This window comes from Leptidea sinapis, chromosome 35, assembly GCF_905404315.1.
Source record: "Leptidea sinapis chromosome 35, ilLepSina1.1, whole genome shotgun sequence".
In the NCBI taxonomy this organism is placed as follows: domain Eukaryota; kingdom Metazoa; phylum Arthropoda; class Insecta; order Lepidoptera; family Pieridae; genus Leptidea; species Leptidea sinapis.
Window position 1 is genome coordinate 2,933,539 of NC_066299.1, and position 24,480 is coordinate 2,958,018.

A 24,480-nucleotide genomic window follows, 5' to 3' on the forward strand; every position below is an offset into this window, starting at 1 on the left:
TAAATTCTTAGAACTCGCTTCTTCCCCGTGTATTTATATTTCTGTTTGTGTTCTTCTTATAAAATAAATAAAATAGTTTCACACAGTGAAACTAGTTCTACACAAAGTCGCGGGCTACAGTATTGTAAAAGTAAACACAATCTCAAAGACAAAAGTCAAAGTTTTTATTTGCATAAACATGTTAGATGATGAGACAGATTGGATGTTACATAAATATTATTAAACACATGTTTGCCACATTTATGCCGTGAAAATTTTTATAAAATACATTTCTAAATCATTAGTTACAATAATATAAATTTAACAAAAGATTAGTAGCAGTATTATATAGTATATTTAGATAGATAGAACAAGAGATAGATACAACATGACCCTCCAGGGGTTATCAGAATGAAGATATAATATTAAAATCTTAATAAATTGAAGGATCACGCACAGGCAATGTCAATACGTTTGTGGAAGTACAGTGGTGCACATGTTGTAATATTGTGTTCGATTGAAGTAAGTAAGATTGAATTAAAATTAATTATTAATATAAATAAAATTTAAGTGTCTATTTGTAGAAAATTGTAGATTTATAAAGCGACTATTTAGATGATACGTGGGTTACACTGAAAATGTTTATAACTGGCTAGTTAGAAACATTGCTAATGAAAACTTTTTTTAAATTTCAATTTTAGAACTCTTTGGTAACTTAATGTAGTATATCGCATTAATTTGTCATTTGTTTTTGTGAATTGGCGGCAATCTAAAACTCTTGTTGCACGTGAAAATGAACCTAACGCGAGAAAATTTTCGGTCAATGATTTATTATGACTTTCGTTGTGGGCTTACTCAACAACAAAGCTATGATAGGCTGCGATTATCATTTCTTGATGAAGCCCCATCTCGTGCCACTATTTAAAATTGGTTTGACGAGTTTAAGCGTGGACGTAGCTATGTCGATGATGATCCGCGTGAGGGACTTCCATTAACAGCAACTACTGAAGATAACATCAGTGCTGTGCGACGCATGATAGAGGAAAATAAGAGAGTGACCTATCAGCAGATACGGGCAAGCCTAGGCATTGGTATGAGTCAAGTTCAAAAAACATTACACGAACATTTAGGCGTCAGGAAGCTTTGTGGAAGCCAGATGGATTCACCATACTTTAACCGACAATCAGAAACACCTTCGCATGTACTGGTGTCGCCAAATGTTAGATAAGTTCAACGGCGGTAACTCAAATGCTGTATTTGACATCGTCACAGGTGATGAAAGCTGGATATATTGCTACGAACCCGAAACCAAAAGACAATCAGCTCAGTGGGTGTTCCCTTTCGAGGATCGAACTAAGGTAAAGAAAGGAAGAAGTCAAGGAAAAAAGATGATTGCCTCATTCTTTGGTCGGAAAGCTCATTTCGCGACAGTTGCACTAGAAGATGTAAGGACAGTTACTACAGACTGGTATCTCAATCGCTGTTTGCCTGTTGTCTTGGAAAAAATTCGACAGCAGCGCCCTCGAAGCAGGATCCTCCTTCACCACGACAATGCGCACTCCGCATAACGGACTGTTGAATATTTGACTATGGCAGGTGTCGAGATAATGAGTCATCTGCCATACAATCCTGACCTGGCGCCCTGCGACTTTTATTTATTCCCAAGAACTAAAGATAAAATTCGAGGTATTCGCTTTACGAGCCCTGAAGATGCGGTGAAAGCGTAGGAAAATGCCATAGAAGAGACCCCTAAGGAAGAATGGGCCCACTGCTTTTCTCAGTGGTTCCATCGAATGCGACGATGTGTAGAGAGGAACGGAGATTACTTCGAAAAACAATGAAAGTATTGACAACTTTCTACATTAAGCCGTTTTTTCATTTTCTAAACATTTTCAGTGTTACCTAGGTACCAATACCAGTAATAATTTTAAAACTTTTGTCTGTATGTTTGTTTTATCTAATCTCTGAACTGTTTCTGACTTTTGTCTCCACTCGAGTGATTTCGACATTACTCTTATTATAACTACATAATATTCTTATAGGCATAAGTTAATAGTATATTCATGTAAAAAAAACAGATTTAACTGATAAATTGACGAGCAAGTGAAATGTATGCCGACCAAGTCGGGCGGAAGCTCGTTTAGTTATTATATAATATACTAGCTGACTCGGCAAACGTTAATGCCATATAAATATTATAGTAAGACCGTTTCTTGGACATTGCAACTTTATTTTTCTAAAATAAACGTAGCCTAAGTTACTCCTTATTACATCAGCTACCTGCCAATAAAAGTCTCCTCAAAATAAGTCCAGTGATTTCAGAGATTAGCCGGAACAAACAGGCAGACAAAAATTGTAAATAATGTTATTTAGGTGTATGTACTGTACATATATATATATATACATGTAGTAAAAAACGGTTATTTCAATACTACAAAACAGACACTCCAATTTTATTTATATGTATAGACTAGCTGACCCGATAGACGCCGTTCTGTCAATAGAAAAATAAATGATCTAAGTATTCGGGAATAATATAGTCTAAGGCCATCGAAAATGAATGATTTTATAATATGTATTTACCAGTGGGAGGCTCCTTTGCACAGTAAGCTGGCTAGATTATCGGTACCACAACGGCGCCTATTTCTGCCGTGAAGCAGTTATATGTAAACATTACTGTGTTTCGTGTGAAGGGCGCCGTAGCTAGTGAAATTACTGGGTAAATGAGACTTAACATCTTATGTCTCAAGGTGACGAGCGCAATTGTGGTGTTGCTAAGAATTTTTGGGTTTTCTAGAACTCTGAGCGGCATTGCATTGGAATGGGTAGGGCGTATCAATTACCATCAGCTGAACGTCCTGCTCATCTCGTCACTTATTTTCATAAAAAGAAATATACATATAATATACAAATAAGAATTAATATCGTATTTGTGGAGACAGCTTTTACATTATCGCTTAAAACCACCTTTAAAGTAACTTAAATGGATATAGTTATCCTTAAGAAATATACCATCGCGGACTTTTCTGTAGAACTGTATACAGATCTATATATATCTTATAAGATACACAATTCCAATATACATTATGTTGTTAAATATCAATGGGTTAAATATCACGGAGCTTTCAAAGAAGCTCCGAGACGGCTTATTTTTTTCAGACACCTCCGACTAATATCGTGAAAGTATACAAAATATTTAAAAAAAAACTAAAGAAATTGTTGAATCACGCTATCCATTGGTGTAAACAGTATACAATCGGCGCATTAGTTTTTAAGTTTATCGCGAACAGACATACAGACTTTTGTTTTATAATATGTAGTGATTATACGAGAAGACTGAAAAACTAGATTTTGAACTTTCATTATAACTACGCAACAATTAAGCTTAATATTCTGATTTTTTTCCGTTTCGCGCAGCCCTAGCTCGCTAGCGAGCAACTTCCTAAATCTTCCACTTGGAATTTTATTCAATCTATTTTTTCCTATTCATTTAAAAATTCTACGAATGAACTGCTTTCAATGTAATTAGGTATAGCTACCGATTAATTTCTTAATATTCTTTATATTTTGTTTTAGAGCTCTGACAATGAGGCGTCTTATATTTTTCGCCGCTTTATGTGCATTGGTGTGGGCCAGGCCTGAAACGTATAAAGAGACTGAAGACTTTCAATATTCAAGAAGTTCGTCGGATGAGGGTCACAAAGCTGGATACTATGGCGCTCAGAGAGGAAATATGGGTGGCAATTACGAAAAGGCCCACAACATGGATTCCTTAGCACAACATCACATGAGTTCTGCCGTACGACAGGTTGAAGGTGAACTAGGTGATGGTGCCAATACAAAAACAGGCAGTGTTTATACAGCGGCTAACTCCAGAGGCATCTTTGGATCCGGTAATTATGATTTAAGCAACCTTAAAGGAAGAAATTTTGATGAAGCACAAAATTCTTTCGACAGTCAAGCTCAGTCGTCGCTGAGGTCACACAAAGGAGCTTACACAGGACAGCTACTAAAATACTCAGGTACTAAAAATGCCGGATATACAAGTGGATTTTCTAATTCCCATGGACAAAGTTATGGCTATCAGTCAGCTGCACATTCAGAACAATACTCTGAAAACCAAAGTGCTCACACAGAAAGTACCTTGAGTGCAGATAATCAATATATATACGGAGGAAGTTCAGGGGTAGGTCGCGAACACCAATACGGCTATGATTCGTCGAACCTTCGTACTGAATATGACTCAAGTGGTAAAAGGCTAAGTGGAACTCCATACAAGGTATACATGAGACCCGGTACTATAGTCACGATACCTGTATCGGCTAAAACTTACGATGCGTCTCATATCGACACAGCTTACGACCGCAATAGCCATTCTGAAGCTGAAATACTTAACGGAAGAGATCAAACAATTTATGTACCAGTTGGCAAACCAAAACATTATGAATCTTCATACAAATATAAAAAGGAATGGGAAAGGCACGATACACAGCCCGTGACTATTATTCCAACCGAAAATCCGTTCCCAAAAAATAGCGAGCTTTATGATGACTCATTGCTATTACACAATGCAAAAGGTCAATTTAACACAGTTGGTTCTAATCATGCCTACTCCGGTAATGTTAACAGTGCTCAATCAAGCAGTTTCAGATCTGATACAAAGTCTTCCTCAAATAACAGATCTAAATATGGGTATGGCTTTAACTCTCAAGCACTGAATACGAATAGAGATGCACAATTAGATGCCTACACTTTAGGTTCCCAAGCCTCTGGATCAGATTTAGAAGCAAACAGCCTTGTAGAAAATATAAATTCGAAACCAAAAAGTTACCAATCCTCTTATTCATACCATAAGGCATGGGAAAGGCAGGGAGATCCTTATGTTATTAAACCCGTAGGAGGCAGTTATAATGATGAGAGTTCTCGGTTAGTTGACACATCAGCATTAAAAACTGGCCACTCATCACATCAATATGGTTCACAATATAAACAAGCACATCATAGCTATTACAAAGATGGTGTTGAACATGATTGTGATGAACATGGTAATATTCGTGTTGCAAGATCCTACAACCCAGATGATTATTATCAAAATTTTGGAAAAGAAACACAAAGCATGAATTTAGAAGATTTTAACCAGCATGCACAAAATTTGGAACATGAAGGACAACAAAAATGGGATAACTATGAAGATTTGGGGCAACAAACTCAGAATAGTTGGAGAGATTCCCAACATCTAGATCAGCAAATGCAGGATTTTAGCCAGCAGACACAAAATCTGGAACAAGGATTACATGGAAAATGGGAAAAATATGAAGATTTGGGGCAACAGACACAAAATAAGTGGGATAATCTTGAAAGCTTTATCCCACAAACCCAACGTAAGTCTTAAAATTAATTCACATTCCTTGCGCCATCCTTCATCTGTTAACAATTTGTATTGTTTAATGTTAATAACAATTTTAATAAAAACATAATGCGCCCCATAATAAAGCAATTAATACTTCATGAAAATACCATCACCATAATTTTTAAATAATTAATTTTCCATTCCAATAAAATACATCAAATGCAATTTTTAATAGGATATTTTAAACATGCACTAACAGATGAGCAAATGATAAGTCAACAAGTCAGTGCAGACATGAATTTTATGATGAATGAAAAAAAATACAAAGAATACGGGATATATAATAACGGGAATAATAGAGATACTGACAGTATTTATTATCTGCCAACACATCATCATAGCACTAATACTTTTCAAAATCAGTTTCCACGAGACAGCATAATATATAATAAAGCGCAAAATGAGAATGAAAAAGATATTTATAATGTTTGGGATTCACTGCATATACCCCAATCAAGTTATGGCGAAAATAAATTTCCTAATACACATTGGAATCATTATCAAGAACAAGGCACTCATAAAATATCAACAGTTGAAAATCTATGGAACAAAATAAATAACATTGATACCAATAATAGAGATAGTAATGAAGATAATTATTTATCTAGCTCTACTTGGAGTTCAAGCAGTTCATTTAGGAAATTAAATCATAATAAAAATCAATATACCACATCAACAATATCACAAAAAGAGAATAATATAGAAGAAATTATTACTACAATAAAGCCACATCAGTTTAATGAAAAACATACCAACATCAAACCTAATCGGCCAAGTGATGTTGGAAGAGGTGATATAGGACCTGAACAGTCTGTGCCAAATTTAGATGATGAAGATGAATATGGTAAACAAAATACTTTAAATTTCTACACAACATCTACATCTACAAAAAAGCCTCATAAAACAGCACAAGAAATAGAGGCACTTTCATTGATAAAAGATATAAATAATGATAATAAGCAAGTAACAGGCTACACTGACAAGACATATTATGAGAAAATCCCAATAGATATGAAAGAGCAAAAACATAGCACAGACAGCCACAATTATAAAATTAATGATGACTTTTTAGTTCAATCACCAAAAGAATTTGATTATGGTCAACAATTGAATGATGATAAACAATCAGATCAAGTTTTCATAGGTGACACTGGAGATCTGAACCACAAGCCAGTTCTTAATTATGGCTCACAGTTGCAAACATCATTGCAACCAAATGAAAACATTGAACAGAGTGATGTACAGCAATTAGAACAACACAAATTGAATCCAAATGAAAAATACGAAAATAACTTCAAAGAATATCTACCTTCTACAGATGAAAAATTGGAAAGTCAATCACTTCTTGATTTTGGACAGGAATTACAAAATTCCTGGCAGCCAAATGAAAACTTTGGACAGAGTGATGTTCAGCAATTAGAGACATTTGATAAAATTCTTAAAAATAAACATGATAAAACCACTAAGGAGCAAACCTCTGTAGATGAAAATTTGGAAAGTCAATCACTTCTTGATTTTGGACAGGAATCACAAACTTCCTGGCAACCGAATGAAAACTTTGGACAGAGTGATGTTCAGCAATTAGAGACATTTGATAAAATTCTTAATGATAAACATGAGAAAACTACTAAAGAAGAGCAAACTTCTGTAGATGAAAATTTGGAAAGTCAATCACTTCTTGATTTTGGACAGCAATCACAAACTGCCTGGCAACCAAATGAAAACTTTGAACAGAATGATGTTCAACAATTAGAGACATTTGATAAAATTCTTAATGATAAACATGAAAAAATCACTAAAGAAGAGCAAACTTCTGTAGATGAAAATTTGGAAAGTCAATCACTTCTCGATTTTGGACAGCAATCACAAACTGCCTGGCAACCAAATGAAAACTTTGAACAGGGTGAGTTTCAGCAATTAGAGACATTCGGCAACAATTTGAATAATATATATGAAAAAAAAACTGAAGACAAGAAAACTTCTATAAATACCTTTGATAGCCAATCACTTCTTGATTTTGAAAAGCAATCTCAAACTAATGATCATTATCAAAAAGTAATCATACCACAGAAAGAAATTATTCAACACATAGCAGAAAATGAGTATCCAACTGGTATTGATGAACAAGAGACTACAACGAAACCTAGTTTTTGGAAATCTGTAGGAAACAAAATAACAACAGCTAAAGACAAAGTTGCTTCTTGGTTCAAGAAAAATTGAATAATGTTATTGATGCTTAAAAATTATGGTGAAAAAATTAGTTTTAAGTAAAAGTGTATAATTATTTCTAACTTTATAATTTGTAATGTTTATGATATAAAAATTTACCAATACATTATTACCTCTGGTAATGAGTTGAAGTATTTGATGAATGCTTGTTGTTTGACTGAATCTGAAATGAAAAGACCAAAATATGTGTTAAATAAATATTCATTACTCTGTTTTAAACAATTGATTCACCTTACTCCTACGTATGTCGGTATGACACCTACAAGACTGCTCTCTAATTGAATTAAATGTATTATTAAAAAAGTTGTTTAACTCACTAAATTAGCACCTATACAATATATTATAAGAATATTATTTTTATGATAAATTTAATACCTAAATTTAATGCTTGTATTGGTTGCAAAGAAGACATTCTTTTATAATAATATTATTCAGCACATAGACAGTAAAGTATAAAATTATATCACAGTAAAATAATTAGATTTGAGCACTTTAATTTCTGTGTTTATGTTTATTTAAATTTAAAACTTCGTAGTAGTAGTACTTGTAGTTTGAAGTTTCTTTGCAAAATTCGTTATTCCTAGTACCACAGTATACAATAGTATATTTTTTTTGGGTGTTTATGGCCTGGTGTCTAGGCCATTAGGCCAACAATAAGTATTGTTATTATATAGTGTAGAGTACATTCTTTATTATTCATAGAAATACAATCTCGAAGCAATAAATGTAATTTAATTGAACATTTTGTACGTAGTTAAACTCCATTATTAAATACACCTAGTAGTACGATAGAAAGCCACGACATGCAGCAATCGAATTCAATTCAAATCCATAATATTGTAGCCGTTTTTTAAGGAATAATCATCCCGAATAATCACACTTCACGAAACATTTAATTGATACAGGTCACTCACTCGGAAACAATAACAATTTTAATATTTTACATACATGTGAAAAAGGATTTCGATTAAATGTGTTAGAGCAATTAGAAATAATAAAACACAAAAATAACATGTTTACATTGTTGAATGAACAAACAAATTTAGTCCCATCACCTTTGTTACGTGTCTCTTCCGGGGTGATACGTCACAACAGCCGACCAATCACAGCGCGTCATTTCATGGGACGAGGGTATAAAAGAGCGGCCATATTTTGGCGAGACAACACGTGCTGAGGATGCCTCGTGTAGAGGCGAAACACATGTCGAATTGTTTTTAAAAATATTGGCGGAATTAACACTAAAGAAGACTAATCATTTGTATAATTATGTATTTCCCCAAGGTTTTTTTTTACCATTAATTTTTTTTATTCAAAAAACATTATCTACCTTTTGTCACAGTAGACATATTTATAAGTATGGAAACTAAGCCTTGTTGATAAAATATATAAAGCAATTGACAGCCCTTGTCAGGTTATTTTTCTAAACAACTTAAAAAAGGAGTTTTGGAACGAAGTTCCATAAGGAAGGCGTTGCGGAGCGTATAAAAGTAAAACACGTAAGATTTTTATGTATAGTGTATGCATGATAGCTTTACAGTGGATAATGCAATATTATAGTCTACATGATGACTGTTATGTAATAGTTTAAAACAACATTTTATTCAATGGGTTTCTTGGAAATATATTTTTTTGGAATATTTTTTAATTTTCGTTGATATACGAGTATGTTATTTGAAATATTGACGGGCAACTTTGAAATATGTGTTTTTAAACTTTGTCCGTTGAAGTTTCACTTCTACTACAGTCTTAAGAAACTCTTCCCTGCAGTCATCCCACGAACATGTCTAGACGGGACAATTATTGTTTTCGTGAGTGTCAATAACCAAAATGACATCTATTTTGAGATCCAAGATGGCGGATGTGACTTTTACAATAAAATCAAATTGGGTATCATTTTCAAGATTTTTGGGAGTGTCAATTACAAATATGACACGCATTTCAAGATCCAAGATGACGGATGTGACATTTTCAATAAAATCAATATGGGTTTTACACACAATTTTATTTCAAAAGTCCAGCATTATGGACTTTAACACCCTCGAGAATCATGTAAACAACACCCATTTTATAATGGGTATTATCAACTTTTTTATAAAAGTTGATAATTTCATGTATCGTGAGTTCCTATGCCGTCATGTTGGCAGAAATGGAAATAAGTGCTGTCACGTTACCCTTTTGCAATTACCCCAAATTCAGGGAGATTAAAAAATTAATATGATGAGTCGTCCCTATTAACTACTAGCAGTCAATATTTCAGTTCTTTTTATTGTTAAAGGCGTGGGAATAACTTTTAATATCATTAATATTATCTTTCATTTAATAAAAAAATTATGTATAGAATAAAAATAAAAATATTACAGGTTCAATGAGAACAAAACACGATTTTAATCTAAAAATGTTTATTTTCACAATTTTTTACAATAATTATGTTCATCTACATCTGACATATTATTATCCTCAGCATCGCTATCATCAGAATTATCAGTATCTTCGCCTACTTCGATTATGAATCTCTCCGTTTCGCTGTCTATTACTGGGCCGTCGCAGTAGTATTGGTCTTCTATTTTTATGACGTGCTCGCATTCTTTGTTCCATTCCTCTGCAGTAATAGTTGCAAATGCTTCCTCAGTAATTTGCACTATTTTATTAGCTTCTTGGCCAACGTTTTTTTCAGCAACTCGTCTTTTTAACACACTCCATATAAGCTCAATTGGATTTAAATCACAATGATAATGCGGAAGTCTTAATAATTTATGGCATAATAATTTATGGCATATAACATTACATCTGCTTCATATACAGGTAGTTGTTTATGTTCTTTAATTATTTCATACAGCTGCGCTTTAAACATTGTCGGCAAATACGAAAGTCCTTTACTTGTGATCCAGGACTGCATTACGGACTTAGTGCTTGACATTGTTGGTGCCTTATCAACTTGAACAGTATGATAGGAGGCATTATCCATGACAACAATTGATTGCGGAGGTAGATTTGGTATCAATTTTTCCCTAAGCCATTTATTAATGTTAACTTTATTCATTTCATCATGATAATCAGCTGATTTTGATTGAGACCTAAAAATTCGCTGAGCATTGGGTACAAATCCCATGGCGCCACCTGCATGAACGATAATCCAACGTGGGCCTTTAGAATCAGAAGATAAAACACCTTCTTCAGTTTCGCTTTGCCAACACTTTCCAGCGCAATATGTGGCGTGTATATATGTCTCGTCTAGATATATAACTGGCCGCTGGGTTTCAAGACGATTTTTTCTTAATTCTTCCAGGTAGCGATGACGCCAGGCAACAATGTCGTATCGTTCCATCAAAACCTTTCTCTTGGATTTGCATTTTTTGAAATAAAATCCCATACTTTTTATAATTCTCCACAAAGTGGTGCGGCTCCCTTTATAATCTATCTCATTTCACATTTCATGCAATAGTTTTGTTAATGTAGGCAATTCCTTTCTTACAGAATAAAATTCATGTATTTTATGCCTTATAGCGCACAGTTCAAAATCATCCAGTTCGTGGGTTTTTCGTCGTGGGCCACTTTTGCGAGGAGTAGTCACTTTAGTCGACGTTGAAGCTGCCACTTTACCTTCTTTAGTAATTTTCGTCACGGTCTTTTCAGATATTCCTAAAAGAAAATTCAATTTTATTAATAATAACAAGAGCACATTACTCCTATGTTATTGCTTTCAATAGGTAGAAGATAGCTAGTTCTACTTTTGTAGTGCAACAATTATTATTTATTTATTAACAAATGACAAATATTTCAGACCCTGACTATTGTCAGATTTTTGTACCTAGGTACTTTATTAAAAAGGTCAAGTGAATTAACACTAAAAATACTATAGGTAATTAGAATAAAATACAATAGGAATATTAGAATGTTAAGACACAATAATTTGAGTTGAGTCGTGGACATGGTAATCAGGACCCCAATTCTCGAACTACCCGATAAGCATATCACATACGATATAATGTCCTGTCTCGTATGCGCGCACAGAGAAACCTGCACGCGCGATAGTGACAGGACGTCATATCACACACGATATTTATATCGGGTGGCACGAGAATTGGGGCCCTGACACTGGCAATCCTATTTGACTTACCTGTAATGGCGGTATCATAGAGGTCTTACTCATAGAAGAAGAAATTAGTGACTTTTGGTTACTATGACTACAAAGCAGTTACTACGTTGTCATGCTTATAAAAAGTTGTAATTAATTTATAAAATTGTTTTCTTATATTAAATAATGGTGAATGCACTGATTTGCTCATAGTCTACTGCTGATACTCTGCTCTATCTCATATAACAGGTTATGGGCCCAGAAACGGGAATAAAAGAGAAAAATGAGTTATCACGTGCACATAGAACAATTGAAAAGAGAAAACTACGATACATGGAGGATCCATGCAAAAGCTGTACTGTTAAAACTTGGCCTTTGGAGCTATGTTTCAAATAAAATTAAGAGACCAACGCGAGAAGGTGATGCATTGAATGACTATATGGAAAAAGATGAGTTAGCATTAGCCGAGCTATTTCTCATAATATCACCGGGCAAAATAAAACAAGTTAAAAATTGTCAAACAAGTAAAAATGTCTGGGATACGCTAGAAAGCATATATTATAGCAAAGGTCCTGCAAGAAAAGCAAGCCTATTAAAAGAGTTGATATTGAAGAAGAAGTAAGATGGTGATAATATTGTCAATCACTTGAATAAATTTATGGATATCGCCGATAAACTAGCAGATATGGACATACCAATTAATAAAGATCTTTTTAGTATTATGATGCTTTACAGCTTACCTCAATCTTTTGAAAATTTTAGAATTGCAATAGAATCCAGGGATTATCTACCAGATCCAGAACTTGAAAATAAAGATAATTGAAGAAGCTGAGGCAAGAAAAAATATAGCTAGTACAAGTGAACAAAACTCTGAACAAGAGGCGCTGTATAGTAGACAACGTGGGAAAAATAAAAACTTTATTGTTAAATGTTTTAAATGCAAAAAGAAAGGACACAAAGCTCATGAATGCTGGTCAAAAGTGGACCGAGTAAATAAAAATAATGCAAGTCTATGTTGCTTAGAAGAAACATGCCTAAATACGTCTGATAATAAAGAAAAAATATGGTATCGTGACAGCGGATGTACGTCACATATGAGTCATGAATTGAAAAGATTGATTAATATGGACAAAGCTGATAACAAAACGTTAAGGTTAGCATCAGAAAACTGTCTTGCACAAATCGAAGGACGAGGTCCAGCAAAACTTTACACCTATAAAATACCAAATCTGAAACTAACTGAAGCCTTGTACGTACCATCGCTGACTACAAATCTAATGTCAGTTGGAAAAATAACAGACAAAGGTGGAACAGTTTTATTTAAACAAAAAAATGCTATCGTGATGCGAAACAATAAAATTCTGTTAAAAGCAGAGAGACATTCAGACGGTTTGTACTACGTTAAAGAAAACATAGAAGAGAAAGCTAATTACTGCAAAGCAAGCAAAATGCAGCAATGACATAGAAAGATAGCACATCTAAATGAAGGACAAATGAGAATAGCACTTGATAAGAAAATTATGGAAGGCTTAGAATTCAATTAAAGTGACACAGTTAAGGACTGTGAAGTCTGTGCTAAAGGCAAAGCAACAAAACTACCGTTTAATGCACCTAAAAATGAGCAAGGTACAAATGAAAGATTAAAAATTGTGCATACTGATGTATGTGGTCCCATGAGGCAGCCATCGAAAGGGGGTTCCAAATACTTCATCACATTTACAGATTCAAGATATACAAGAGTATATACAATGAAAACTAATGATGAAACTCTATCAAAATTTAAGGAATTCAAAAATGAGGCTGATAGATTTACCAAAAAGAAGATAGATGCTTACAAAGTGACAATGGGACAGAATATATTAACAATAATTTTGACAAATATTTGAAGGAGAATGGCATCAAAAGGAGACTTTCCGCACCATACACGCCAGAACAGAATGGCTTAGCAGAAAGAAAAAATAGGACATTGCTTGATAAAGCTAGATGTATGTTGATAGACGCCAATATGAAAGAAGTTTTTTGGGCTGAAGCTATTAATACAGCTAACTACTTGGCAAACCGTAGTCCTTGTACAAGTATTGATAACGCGACTCCATTTGAAAAATGGGTAAAGAGAGTTCCGTCAGTAAGACATTTTCACATATTCGGAACTAAGGCGTTTGTACATAAAAATGGAAAGAAAAATGGAAAATTTGAAGCCAGAGCGACACCTGGAATTTTTGTAGGATATTCGGAAAATCACAAGGCATACCGGATTTTCAACCCAAAAACAGACCAGGTAATGATTAGCAGAGATGTCAAAATACTGGACAAAATGTTTTATGAAAACGAGATCAAAGGAGAACAAAAACAAGATGTAGTTAATAAAAAGGAAATAGAAATTATATTTTCTCCTGAAAATGAAAATGTAGAAGATAATAAAGATTTGAAAGAACATGAAATTGATGAAACTGACCAGGAATTGAACAATGATGAAATATTTGTTGACGCAAATACAGAAACAGATGAAATAGATCCGACTAGTTCTACTGATAAAAGACAGAGAAAACCACCAGCATGGCATCAAGATTATGAGATGGATGCTGAACAATCATTCCTCTGTGAAATAGACAAGAACATGGATGAATGGGAAGATGCAATAATAAGCGAGATTGAATCTCATCTTAAAAATAATACTATGAAAATTGTACACAGGAACGAAAGCAAAAATTTGATTGATAGTAAAATGATTTTAAAATATAAATATAATGCAATGGGAGAAATAGATAGACGAAAAGCGCGACTTGTGGCGCGTGGGTTTAATCAGAAAGAAGGAATTGATTACAATGAAACATTTGCACCTGTTGCAAAAATGAGTACTCTTAGAATACTTATTGCACATGCAATTGAAAATAAATTTAAGTTATCCCAACTAGACGTGTGTACTGCATTTTTAAACGGCGATTTAGATGAACAAATTTATATGAAGAAGCCGAAAAATCTGGATAAATATTTAAAATACATAATTACACATGGAAAAGACATAGAGTTGATTAAAAAAGCAAAAGAAATGCTTTTAGATATAAATAGATATAAAAATAATGGGATATGTCAACTAAACAATCACTTCAATTTCGCGCGCTCCATTCACTTCAATCGCGCGCTCCATTCAATTCACATGTATTACTGTTTGTTGCATATAATTAATTCCGAAATAATAGTCAATAATAGTGAAATAGTGTAACATTACATATTTTTGAGTAGCCAGTGAAACGATCTAACTTTTGTTGAAATCAGTTGTATAATATACGAATTTAATAAAACGTAATCAGTGATTAAAATTCAATCTTAAATTACGTGTGTCGGTACAATCAAAACTATTCATAAGCGTACTTGTTTGTGCCGTCGCGTCTGTCATCGTGCGTGAGTCATCTTCACCGTGCAGTGCTGCGTTCAAACGAGCGAGTCAACTTGCCAGCTGCCGATCTCCGTTTAATATCGTATTTCGTGCTAGTAAGTTTATAATCTGAACAGATAAAATATATTATGTCGCAAAATAAAACAAAATTTGGATGTTGTGAACGCCAGACTACTTCATCAAACATTTTAAACTGTGTTTCCTGCAGATTCAAATTTCATTTAAACTGTGTCAACATTAACAAGGGATTAAAGGACTTATCGGAGGAATTTAAGTCAAAGTGGATATGCCCAGGTTGTCATAGTAAGCAGCCAAAATCGGATAATACCAACACACCAATTCGATCAGCCGTAAATCACCAATCACCGGAGTCATTTAGTAATATAGATTGTAGAAGAGGAGGACAAATAGTACAAAACAATACGTCAGAAATATCAATAGAGAGTGTTCGACAAATTATCCACGAAGAACTCCAAAATATATCAGACAATTTTAAAACGAATATATTAAAACAATTTGAAGTGCAAACCAAAGAACTACTGGACAGTTTTAAACGGGTATCAGATTCCTTAAATACAATTGAGAAACAACAAGAGATCAACACTTGAGAAATAAAACAGTTAAAATCCGAGAACGGGACGTTACGGAATACGGTCTCAGACCTTAACTCTAGGATCACTTGCATGGAACAGCACGCTCGAGCCAGTAATCTAGAAATACAGAACATTCCCGAGCACAAATCTGAGAACCTAATTACTATTGCTAAGCAACTTGCTTCTGTAACAAATTATAAGTTGAACGAGGCGGACATCCATCTATGCACAAGAGTTGCTAAAATAAACAGTGGAAGTCCCCGTCCTAGATCCGTAATTGTAAAATTCAGTTCTCCTAGAATTAGAGACGATTTTCTTGCAGCGACACTCAGATTTAATAAAAAAGCAAGCAACGCAATTGATAAGCTTAACACATCTCACATTGGTATCAGTGGTACAAAAAAACCCGTATTCGTTGTTGAACATCTCTCACCATCACAAAAAGCCCTCCACGCAGCGTCCCGTAATAAAGCAAAGGAGCTTGGTTACAAGTTTGTCTGGGTAAAGTCAGGAAGGATTTTCATGCGTAAAACCGAAACATCAGAATACAAATTAATTACAAAGTGCTGAACATCTAACCCAACTAACCTAGACCATATCCTTATCTCAATTTAATAACCTAAATAGTAATTCTTACTAAGTATAATAATTAAGTATTGCTAATTGTTTAATGTTAGTCAATCTTTGTCTTGGTCAATTACATATTTATTATTAAATACATACACAAATTATCCTTACCAATTTGTATGTCAACTGATAACATTAAAATTTACTATCAGAATGTAAGAGGATTGAATTCTAATGCAGCTGAGGTACCTCAACAAATGCTAAATAATAACTATGATATTTATATATTTACAGAAACTTGGCTTAATAGTGGATGTTTTGATGCTGAAATTTTTGAAAAAGGTTATTTAGTATACAGGCGGGACCGCGAAACTTCTTCAGTTACTAGTTCCATAAGAGGAGGGGGGGTGCTGATAGCAGTATCCAATCAACTGAGTTCTAAGCGAATCAATGAGTATGAAAGCAATTGTGAGGATCTCTGGGTGTCAGTTACGAGCGACTTGCGAGCTGGAGCTCGACCAGGCAAAAGTGCTACCTCAATTTTATTATGTGCTGTATATCTGCCACCGCCAATCACCAATGACAGTCTAAAAATTTTCGTTGGCAAAGTCAATGTAAATCTGGAAACCTGCACCAATTATCAATGCAGTTTGATTTTAACATGAGTGGAATTACATGGCTATCAAATCAAAATGACGAAATATTGAATTATACAAAACCTTCAGGATATGAAAACCGTGAACTGCTTTGCAAATTCGTAGACTTTATGATGCTCAATAACCTCAAACAATTTAACTTTGTGACAAACAAGAAACATAAAATTCTTGATTTGGTACTATGTAATGAAGATATTCTACAAGTTTCTGAATGTTTGCACCCTGTAAGAAATGTTGATAAATTACATCCTCCTCTTGAGATTTTGTTAAAAGTTAAAACGAAAAGATATACCATACCACTCACCAGTCGACATAATTTTTTTAAAGCCGATTATAAAGAAATTAATAAATACTTAGAATCTGTACAATGGAGTGATGAATTTAAATCGTGTATATGCGTAAATGAAATGGTAAAGAAATTTTACGAAATATTATGAAACACCATTAAAAAGTACGTTCCAATGACTAAATCTGGAAATTGTTCTTACCCTGTCTGGTTTTCTCAGCACTTAATATATCTGCTAAAGCAAAAAAATAATTATTTTAACAAAATTAAGAAATACAATAATCCTTTGGACAAAATAGAATTTGAATACCTAAGAGATGATTGCAAAGGACTGATAAAGGACTGTTACGTCAAATACATCAATGGACTCGAATGTGAACTTATGAAGAATCCGAAAAAATTTTGGACACATATTAAAAACATGAGAAAGAATAGTTCGTTGTATCCAGACACTATGACCCTAAACTACAATGTATCATCAAATCCTAACGATATACCAGACATGTTTAGAATACATTTCTCTTCGGTATATGAAAATGATATTAGCGATAACAACATCGACTTAAAAAATCCAGAATCATGGACTGAACCACTAGACGTCATAGGACATTTTGAATTCACACCTGAAGAAGTCGCAAAGAAGCTTAAAATGATTGATACCACTAAAGGCCGAGGTCCAGATAATATACATCCACTATTCTTAGTTAATTGTGCTAATATGCTAGGCTTTCCCCTCGCATATTTGTTCAAAGAATCCCTGCTGTCAGGAACATTCCCAGATGTCTGGAAGGAAGCAAGAGTAGTTCCTATATACAAAAACGGAAAGAAAGACCATATAACTAATTACCGCCCAATCTCTATCCTATCTTCAATATCTAAAGTATTTGAATCACTAGTGCATAACGTTATTTATTCACATGTACAAAAATAAATTACCACTAAACAACATGGATTTATGGCTAAGAGATCGACCAATACAAATCTTACACTTTTTATGTCCGAATTGAAAGAAACTGTAGATCAAAACATACAGGTAGACGCGGTCTATACTGACTTTTCAAAAGCGTTTGACAAGGTTAACCATAAAATTCTCATTGGAAAATTACATAGATTCGGGATAACTAATAACCTTCTTAAATGGTTTGCTTCCTACCTTTCTGAGCGATGGGCGAGAGTAGTAATGGATGGAAAAGAATCTCAACCATTTGTTGCGTCTTCTGGTATACCTCAGGGCTCAATTCTGGGGCCTCTATTTTTCAATGTCTTCATCAATGACATAATACGATCTATAAATCACAGCGACGTTTATCTTTTTGCAGACGACCTCAAGTTGGTCAAGACAGTGAGAAACAGCTCTGACGTGAAATGCCTTCAGAATGACATTGACAAAATTACCTTAAAATGTCAACATATAAAGTATGTTAGAAAGCGATGCACTTTGCAATCCGAATACTTCATTGACGGACAAAAACTACATGAAGTACCAAGTATTCGAGACCTCGGTATCCAAGTAGACAGCAAGCTACGTTTTTCGGATCATATTGATAAAATCTCGGCTGAAGCAAATCGATCTCTGGGCTTTATTTTAAGAAGTACAAAGGGCTTCAAAAAACCAGCTACAGTAATTAAATTATATAACTGTTACGTTAGGAGCAAGCTTGAGTATTGTAGTACAGCTTGGAACCCGACTTATAAGGTGCATATAGATAGACTGGAAAGGGTACAGAAAAAGTTAATTGATAGTCTATCGTACCGATTCAAGACTTTGGATACAGTCAGGACATATGCAGACAAACTGAAGCACTTTCAATTACAGCAGCTATCCTCGCGACGATCTCATCTCGACATGTTATTTCTCCATAGGTTAATAAACGGCGGCATTGATTGTCCAGCTCTGTTACTTAAATTTAAATTTCCTGCCAGAATACCACGACATCTATGTGACTTGTTTGAGCCAAGTTTCTGTAAAACCAATCTAGGACGTGATTCACCTGTGGTACGCATTTCTTGTCGCTATAATGTCTATACAAAGAAAAGTCCAAATATCGACATCAATTTTGATAGTCTTAACAACTTTAAATTAAAGCTTATTAAGTGTGCAATCTACAGCCTCTGAATGTAATACCTAGATAGTCTTATATAATAAATTGATTGGAAGACTGCATTCACAGATTTGTAATTAATATAAATAGCTCGTAATTTTACTAATTTTAATTAATTTTCTCCTTACTAATAATTTTTGTAACAGAAAGCATGCTATGATTACCTTTAATTGTAGGAAAAGTTAAATTTTATAAGTAATGCAATGTAATTATTAAAACTGTAACTACTATTTCTTATGTTGGTGATCCATTAAATAAAATAAAATAAAAATAAACAAAGCCATATATGGTTTGAAACAAGCAGGAAGACAATGGTTCTTAAAGTTACATGAGAAATTGTTGGAAATCGGATTTAAGAATTCTTTAGCGGATCCTTGCTTGTATATATTAGAAAAAGGAGGAGAAAAGCTGTTTGCAAATATTTATGTGGATGACTTAATACTAGCATATAAATCAGAAATGTTGTTACGAGAAGTCAAAACAAAACTGCAAAAAGTTTTTGAGTTACGAGATATGGGTTCACTCCATCATTGCCTTGGCATACAATTCACCCATGTAGGGGGAGAAATAACATTGTCACAGGAGAATTATATTGAAAATTTAATAAATAAGTTCAACATGGCTGAATGTAAGCCAGTGTCAACGCCCATGGAGACTGGTCTGAAACTGGAGAAGGGTAATGGACTCACAGAGATAGAGAATATACCATACCAAATGTTAATTGGATCTCTAATGTACCTCGCTGTAGCCACAAGACCACATATAATGTTTGCTGTTAGTTATTTGAGCCAATATAATACATAATTTGATAATACACATTGGCAAGCTGCAAAAAGGGTAATTCGTTATTTAAAAGGAACGAAGAATGTAACCATCAGATATAAACAATCAGGAATGGCACTGACAGGCATGGCTGACGCTGACTGGGTGGCATGTACCGTTGACCGTCGTTCATATACCGGTTATATTTTTAAGTATGGTGGTGGCCTTATCAGTTATGCATCAAAGAAACAGTGGCTTTGTCAACAGCAGAAGCCGAATATATGGCGATGACAGAAGCAACGAAGGAAGCTTTACACTTGAAATATCTGTTGGAAGATATTGGAATTTTTCAACAAACTGTTACGATCTATAATGATAATTTGGCTGCACAGATGTTAGCAAACAATCAAATTACTGGTAAGAGATCGAAACATATCAGCATAAAGGAACATTTTATACGGGATTGTGTCCAGAAGAAATTAGTGACCATCCGTTACAAGGACACAGAACATATGGAGGCAGACCTTTTTACAAAGGCATTACCACAACCAAGATATAGATGATAGGCGTCACTCAGACCTGAAGGTCATCGTGAGGGGGAGTATCATGATAGAGGTCTTACTCATAGAAGAAGAAATTAGTGACTTTTGGTTACTATGACTACAAAGCAGTTATTACGTTGTCATGCTTATAAAAAGTTGTAATTAATTTATAAAATTATTTTCTTATATTAAATAATGGTGAATGCACTGATTTGCTCATAGTCTACTGCTGATACTCTGCTCTATCTCATATAACAGGCGGCGACCCGAGCTTGTACACATCTTAATGGAATAAGTGGGGCCTCGTTACGTTTTTCACGCTCACAAAAATCTTTCACTTTCAACACCATCATTCTTTCACCACTTTTTAATGTTTTCGGCATGATTTATGACTGAATCTCAATCTAACTTGTGAAAATCTGGAGCAGCGGCACACCGTGTTGACGCTTTTGACAACCAGTGCTACCAACATGACGGCATAGGAACTATTTGATGAAACGCACTCTAGCTCCAACTTGGATTTACATTTTGACTGCATTATCAGTTTCAACATCCTCAAAAACTATGAAAACGACACCCATGACGAAAAAAAAATTACATGCGGCCGCCATCTTGTATTTACATTTTGACAGCACTAGCGGGTATTGGTTTCAACACTCGCGAAGGTAGGTAAGTATTTTTTTCCAAAATAAATAAATATAGAAAACCATTAAACCACACTCATAAAAATAATAATAATAAATATTGCAGCCGCCATCTTAGTGTAAATTGTGAATTATGTTCACGAATTGATTATAATTGATCTTAATAATAATTAAGCTTTTTTATTTCCATCTTTCCAATTAAGTAGGTGTATAAAACAAACTTCATGTGGTTATTTTTTGTTAGTCGTTTTAGTAAATAGATTTTTTTTAAAAAGTTAGTGGTAGTTTGTTTGTGTGTTAGTCTTTGATGGATCTCAAAGTCTGGGTGAAAGCCTCCTCCATTTCCTTCCACTTTTTCCTATTTTGGGCAGCATACATCCAATCTCTTCCAGCCACTTCTACAATGTCTCGAGACCACCGTTTCTTGGGCCTGCCCACTTTCCGCTTGCCGTGTGGTCCTGTCCATTTCGTCACTGTTTCCGTCCACCTCCCATCTCTGCACCTAGATATATGTCCAGCCCATTGCCACTTTAGTTTTAAGGCATGTTCCAGGGCATCAGTCAGTTTCGTCTTTTTTCTGATGTCTGTATTTATAACCTTCTGAATTTTTCTTAGTTTTAGGATACTCCTTTCCATGGCGCGTTGGCATGTTGTTATCTTGTTTTTTGTTTTTTTGGTAAATATCCATGTTTGGCACCCGTATGTGAGACTTGGCAGGATAAGTGTCCATAATTGTTTTTTTCAGGTGCAGTTCATACTCCCCTTTTAGAATTTCTTTCTGAGACCAAAATTTGGTCCATGAGATTTGAATTCTTCTATCTACTTCTTCTTCGTTATTATTTATGTTAAATGATATTTTCTGCCCGAGATATATGTAATCCTTCACACATTCGATTTTGTTTTCTTCTACAGAGATAGGGGTTTCAGATCCGTTCGTCATTAATTTGGTTTTGGTAGTATTCATTTGCGGTCCTACCTTTCTACTCTCTATGTCTAACTCTCGGATCATCTTCTCCAGTTCCTGTGCAGTTTTGGAAAAAGGATTATGTCATCTGCAAATCTTAGATGATTTAGACTCTGGTTTCTTATAGGAAGGCCTTTGTTCTTCCAATCTACATTTTGAAATATTTCGTTTAGTACAGCTATAAATAGTTTGGGTGACAAAGGGTCTCCTTGTCTCACCCCTTTTTCTATTGAAAAGTATTCGCCAAAAGTTTCTAGTTTAATTCTACTTACGCTATTTGAGTAGATGTATTGTAGTATGTGTATATATTTTTGGTTTATTTTGCAATTCTCTAGTGCTTTCCAAATTGAGTTGTGTGTTATGCTATCAAATGCTTTTGAGTAATCTATAAATGCTGTGTCTAGTACTTGGTTGTATTCTGTAAATTTTTCAATAACTTGTTCCAATACATGCATATGGTCATTTGTAGAGAAACCAGATCTAAAACCCGCCTGCTCGATTGGTTAATTCATATCTATTGCAGGTGATATTCGGCTATTCAAGATTGATGCAAATAACTTGTAGATACTGTTTAATAAACTTATTGGTCTGTAATTTCCGATGTCTAATGGATTCCCTTTTTTATACAGTAGAATTATATCTGAGTTGCACCACTGATTGGGGACCTTTTCGCATTCAAGTACCATGTTAAAATGTTTCGCTAAGCTTGTTAGCAACATAGGTGCTCCTACTTTTAAGGCCTCATTATAAATATTGTCTGGTCCTGGACTTTTTTCTGGTTTTAATTTCTTTATATGTTTGATTATCTCATGTAACGAAATTTCTTCAAGCCCATCTTGATTTCCATCTGTTTGTGCAATGTTAGGGGAGAGTTCATCATTAGAGGGGTTTTCTGGTATTTTTTTTTATAAAGTTCTGTATAGAATTCTGTGGCATGTATTATGATGTCATATCTATTTTTTGTTTCTCCTTCTTTAGTTTTGATTTTCTGAATTTTTGTTTGTGTTGAGCTCTTTATATGCTCGTTTTGAGCTTCTGTATTGTAGAAGGTTATTTTGTATAATTATGAATCTGTGTTTTTTGTAGTCTTTCCTGATAGCTTTATTTGTTAGTTTAAATAGCTTTGTGAGTTCTCTTTTATCTTCCTTGGCTTAAATCTTTTTTAAGAGTTTTTCTGTGCGTTGGTTAATTAATTTTAACGTGTCTTCACAAAGTATCTTCTTTTTGCTATGGGTTTTCTTGTTGTTCATATTATACTTTAGACTTTTTGTTATGACTTCTTCTAATTTGTTATAATAGAGTTGTAAATCTTTTGTGTCTCCGACTTCATTTAGTGATGTCATATTTTCTGTGAGATTTTTTACATACATAGATTTTTCGCTTTCTGTTTTTGGAGGATGAGGTAGAGATTTATATGTTTTTCGGCTCTTTTTAGGTATTTTTATATTGAGTGTAGCTCTTAGTAATCTGTGGTCTGATGGGTATTTGACTCTATTTAATACTTCAACGTTTGTTACTAATTTTGGTTTGTTACTCAATATGAAATCAATTTCATTCTTTGTCTTTTTATCGGGTGAGATCCAAGTCCACCTGCGGCTTTCTTTCTTTTTGAAATATGTGTTCATAATGCTGAGTTTGTATTCAGCTGCATATTGTAGTAGTCTCTCTCCTCTGGAATTTCGCTTTCCATATCCATATTTTCCCATAGTTGGATGCTCGTGGGCTTTAGGTTTTCCGATTTTGGCATTAAAATCTCCGATTACTAGTACAATTTTACCAGCTAGATCATGGGCTGATGAAAGGTCAGAGTAGAATTTATTTATTTCTTCGTCATCTAAGCTGTCGGTTGGAGCGTATGCCTGTATCAGTGATATTGTTAGATCCTGGAATTTCAATTGTAACAGAGCTACTCTTTCAGATATACCGGCAAAATTGGCTATATTGTGTTTGTATTCCCTCTTTATTAGAAATCCTACTCCGTAGTGACCTTTAGTCTCTCCTTTGTAGCAGAGAATTTATTTTTGGTGCTCTTCTATTTCACTTCCCATTTTTCGTATTTCGGCCAATCCAATAATATCATAATTTATTGTTTCGAGCGCATGGTTCAGTTCAAGTAGACGTTCTGTTGTTGCCAGTGATCTTACATTATAAGTACATATGTTTAGGTTGTTTTCTTTTTCAGGGAGTTTATGTTTTTCTGTTTTAGTGTTTAGTTTGTGTATCTTTATTTGTTTATCATTATTAATATGTTTTGAGCTTTTTATATTGGTAAGA

At 34.2% G+C, this 24,480-nt stretch overlaps 2 protein-coding genes and 1 pseudogene across 2 annotated transcripts; 2 read left to right on the forward strand and 1 right to left on the reverse strand.

Annotated features, from left to right (window-relative positions):
• The first annotated feature begins 365 nt into the window (after positions 1 to 365).
• LOC126975307 (uncharacterized) lies at positions 366 to 5,371 on the forward strand. Its single transcript, XM_050823128.1, has 2 exons — positions 366 to 501; positions 3,556 to 5,371. The coding sequence occupies exon 2, from the start codon at positions 3,566 to 3,568 to the stop codon at positions 5,369 to 5,371; it is 1,806 nt and encodes a 601-aa protein (XP_050679085.1). The 5' UTR covers positions 366 to 501; positions 3,556 to 3,565.
• A 177-nt stretch (positions 5,372 to 5,548) lies between these two features.
• LOC126975303 (general transcriptional corepressor trfA-like) lies at positions 5,549 to 7,831 on the forward strand. Its single transcript, XM_050823121.1, has one exon. The coding sequence runs from the start codon at positions 5,549 to 5,551 to the stop codon at positions 7,607 to 7,609; it is 2,061 nt and encodes a 686-aa protein (XP_050679078.1). The 3' UTR covers positions 7,610 to 7,831.
• Positions 7,832 to 10,023: 2,192 nt separating this feature from the next.
• Positions 10,024 to 11,253, reverse strand: LOC126975402 (uncharacterized; annotated as a pseudogene).
• Positions 11,254 to 24,480: the final 13,227 nt, after the last annotated feature.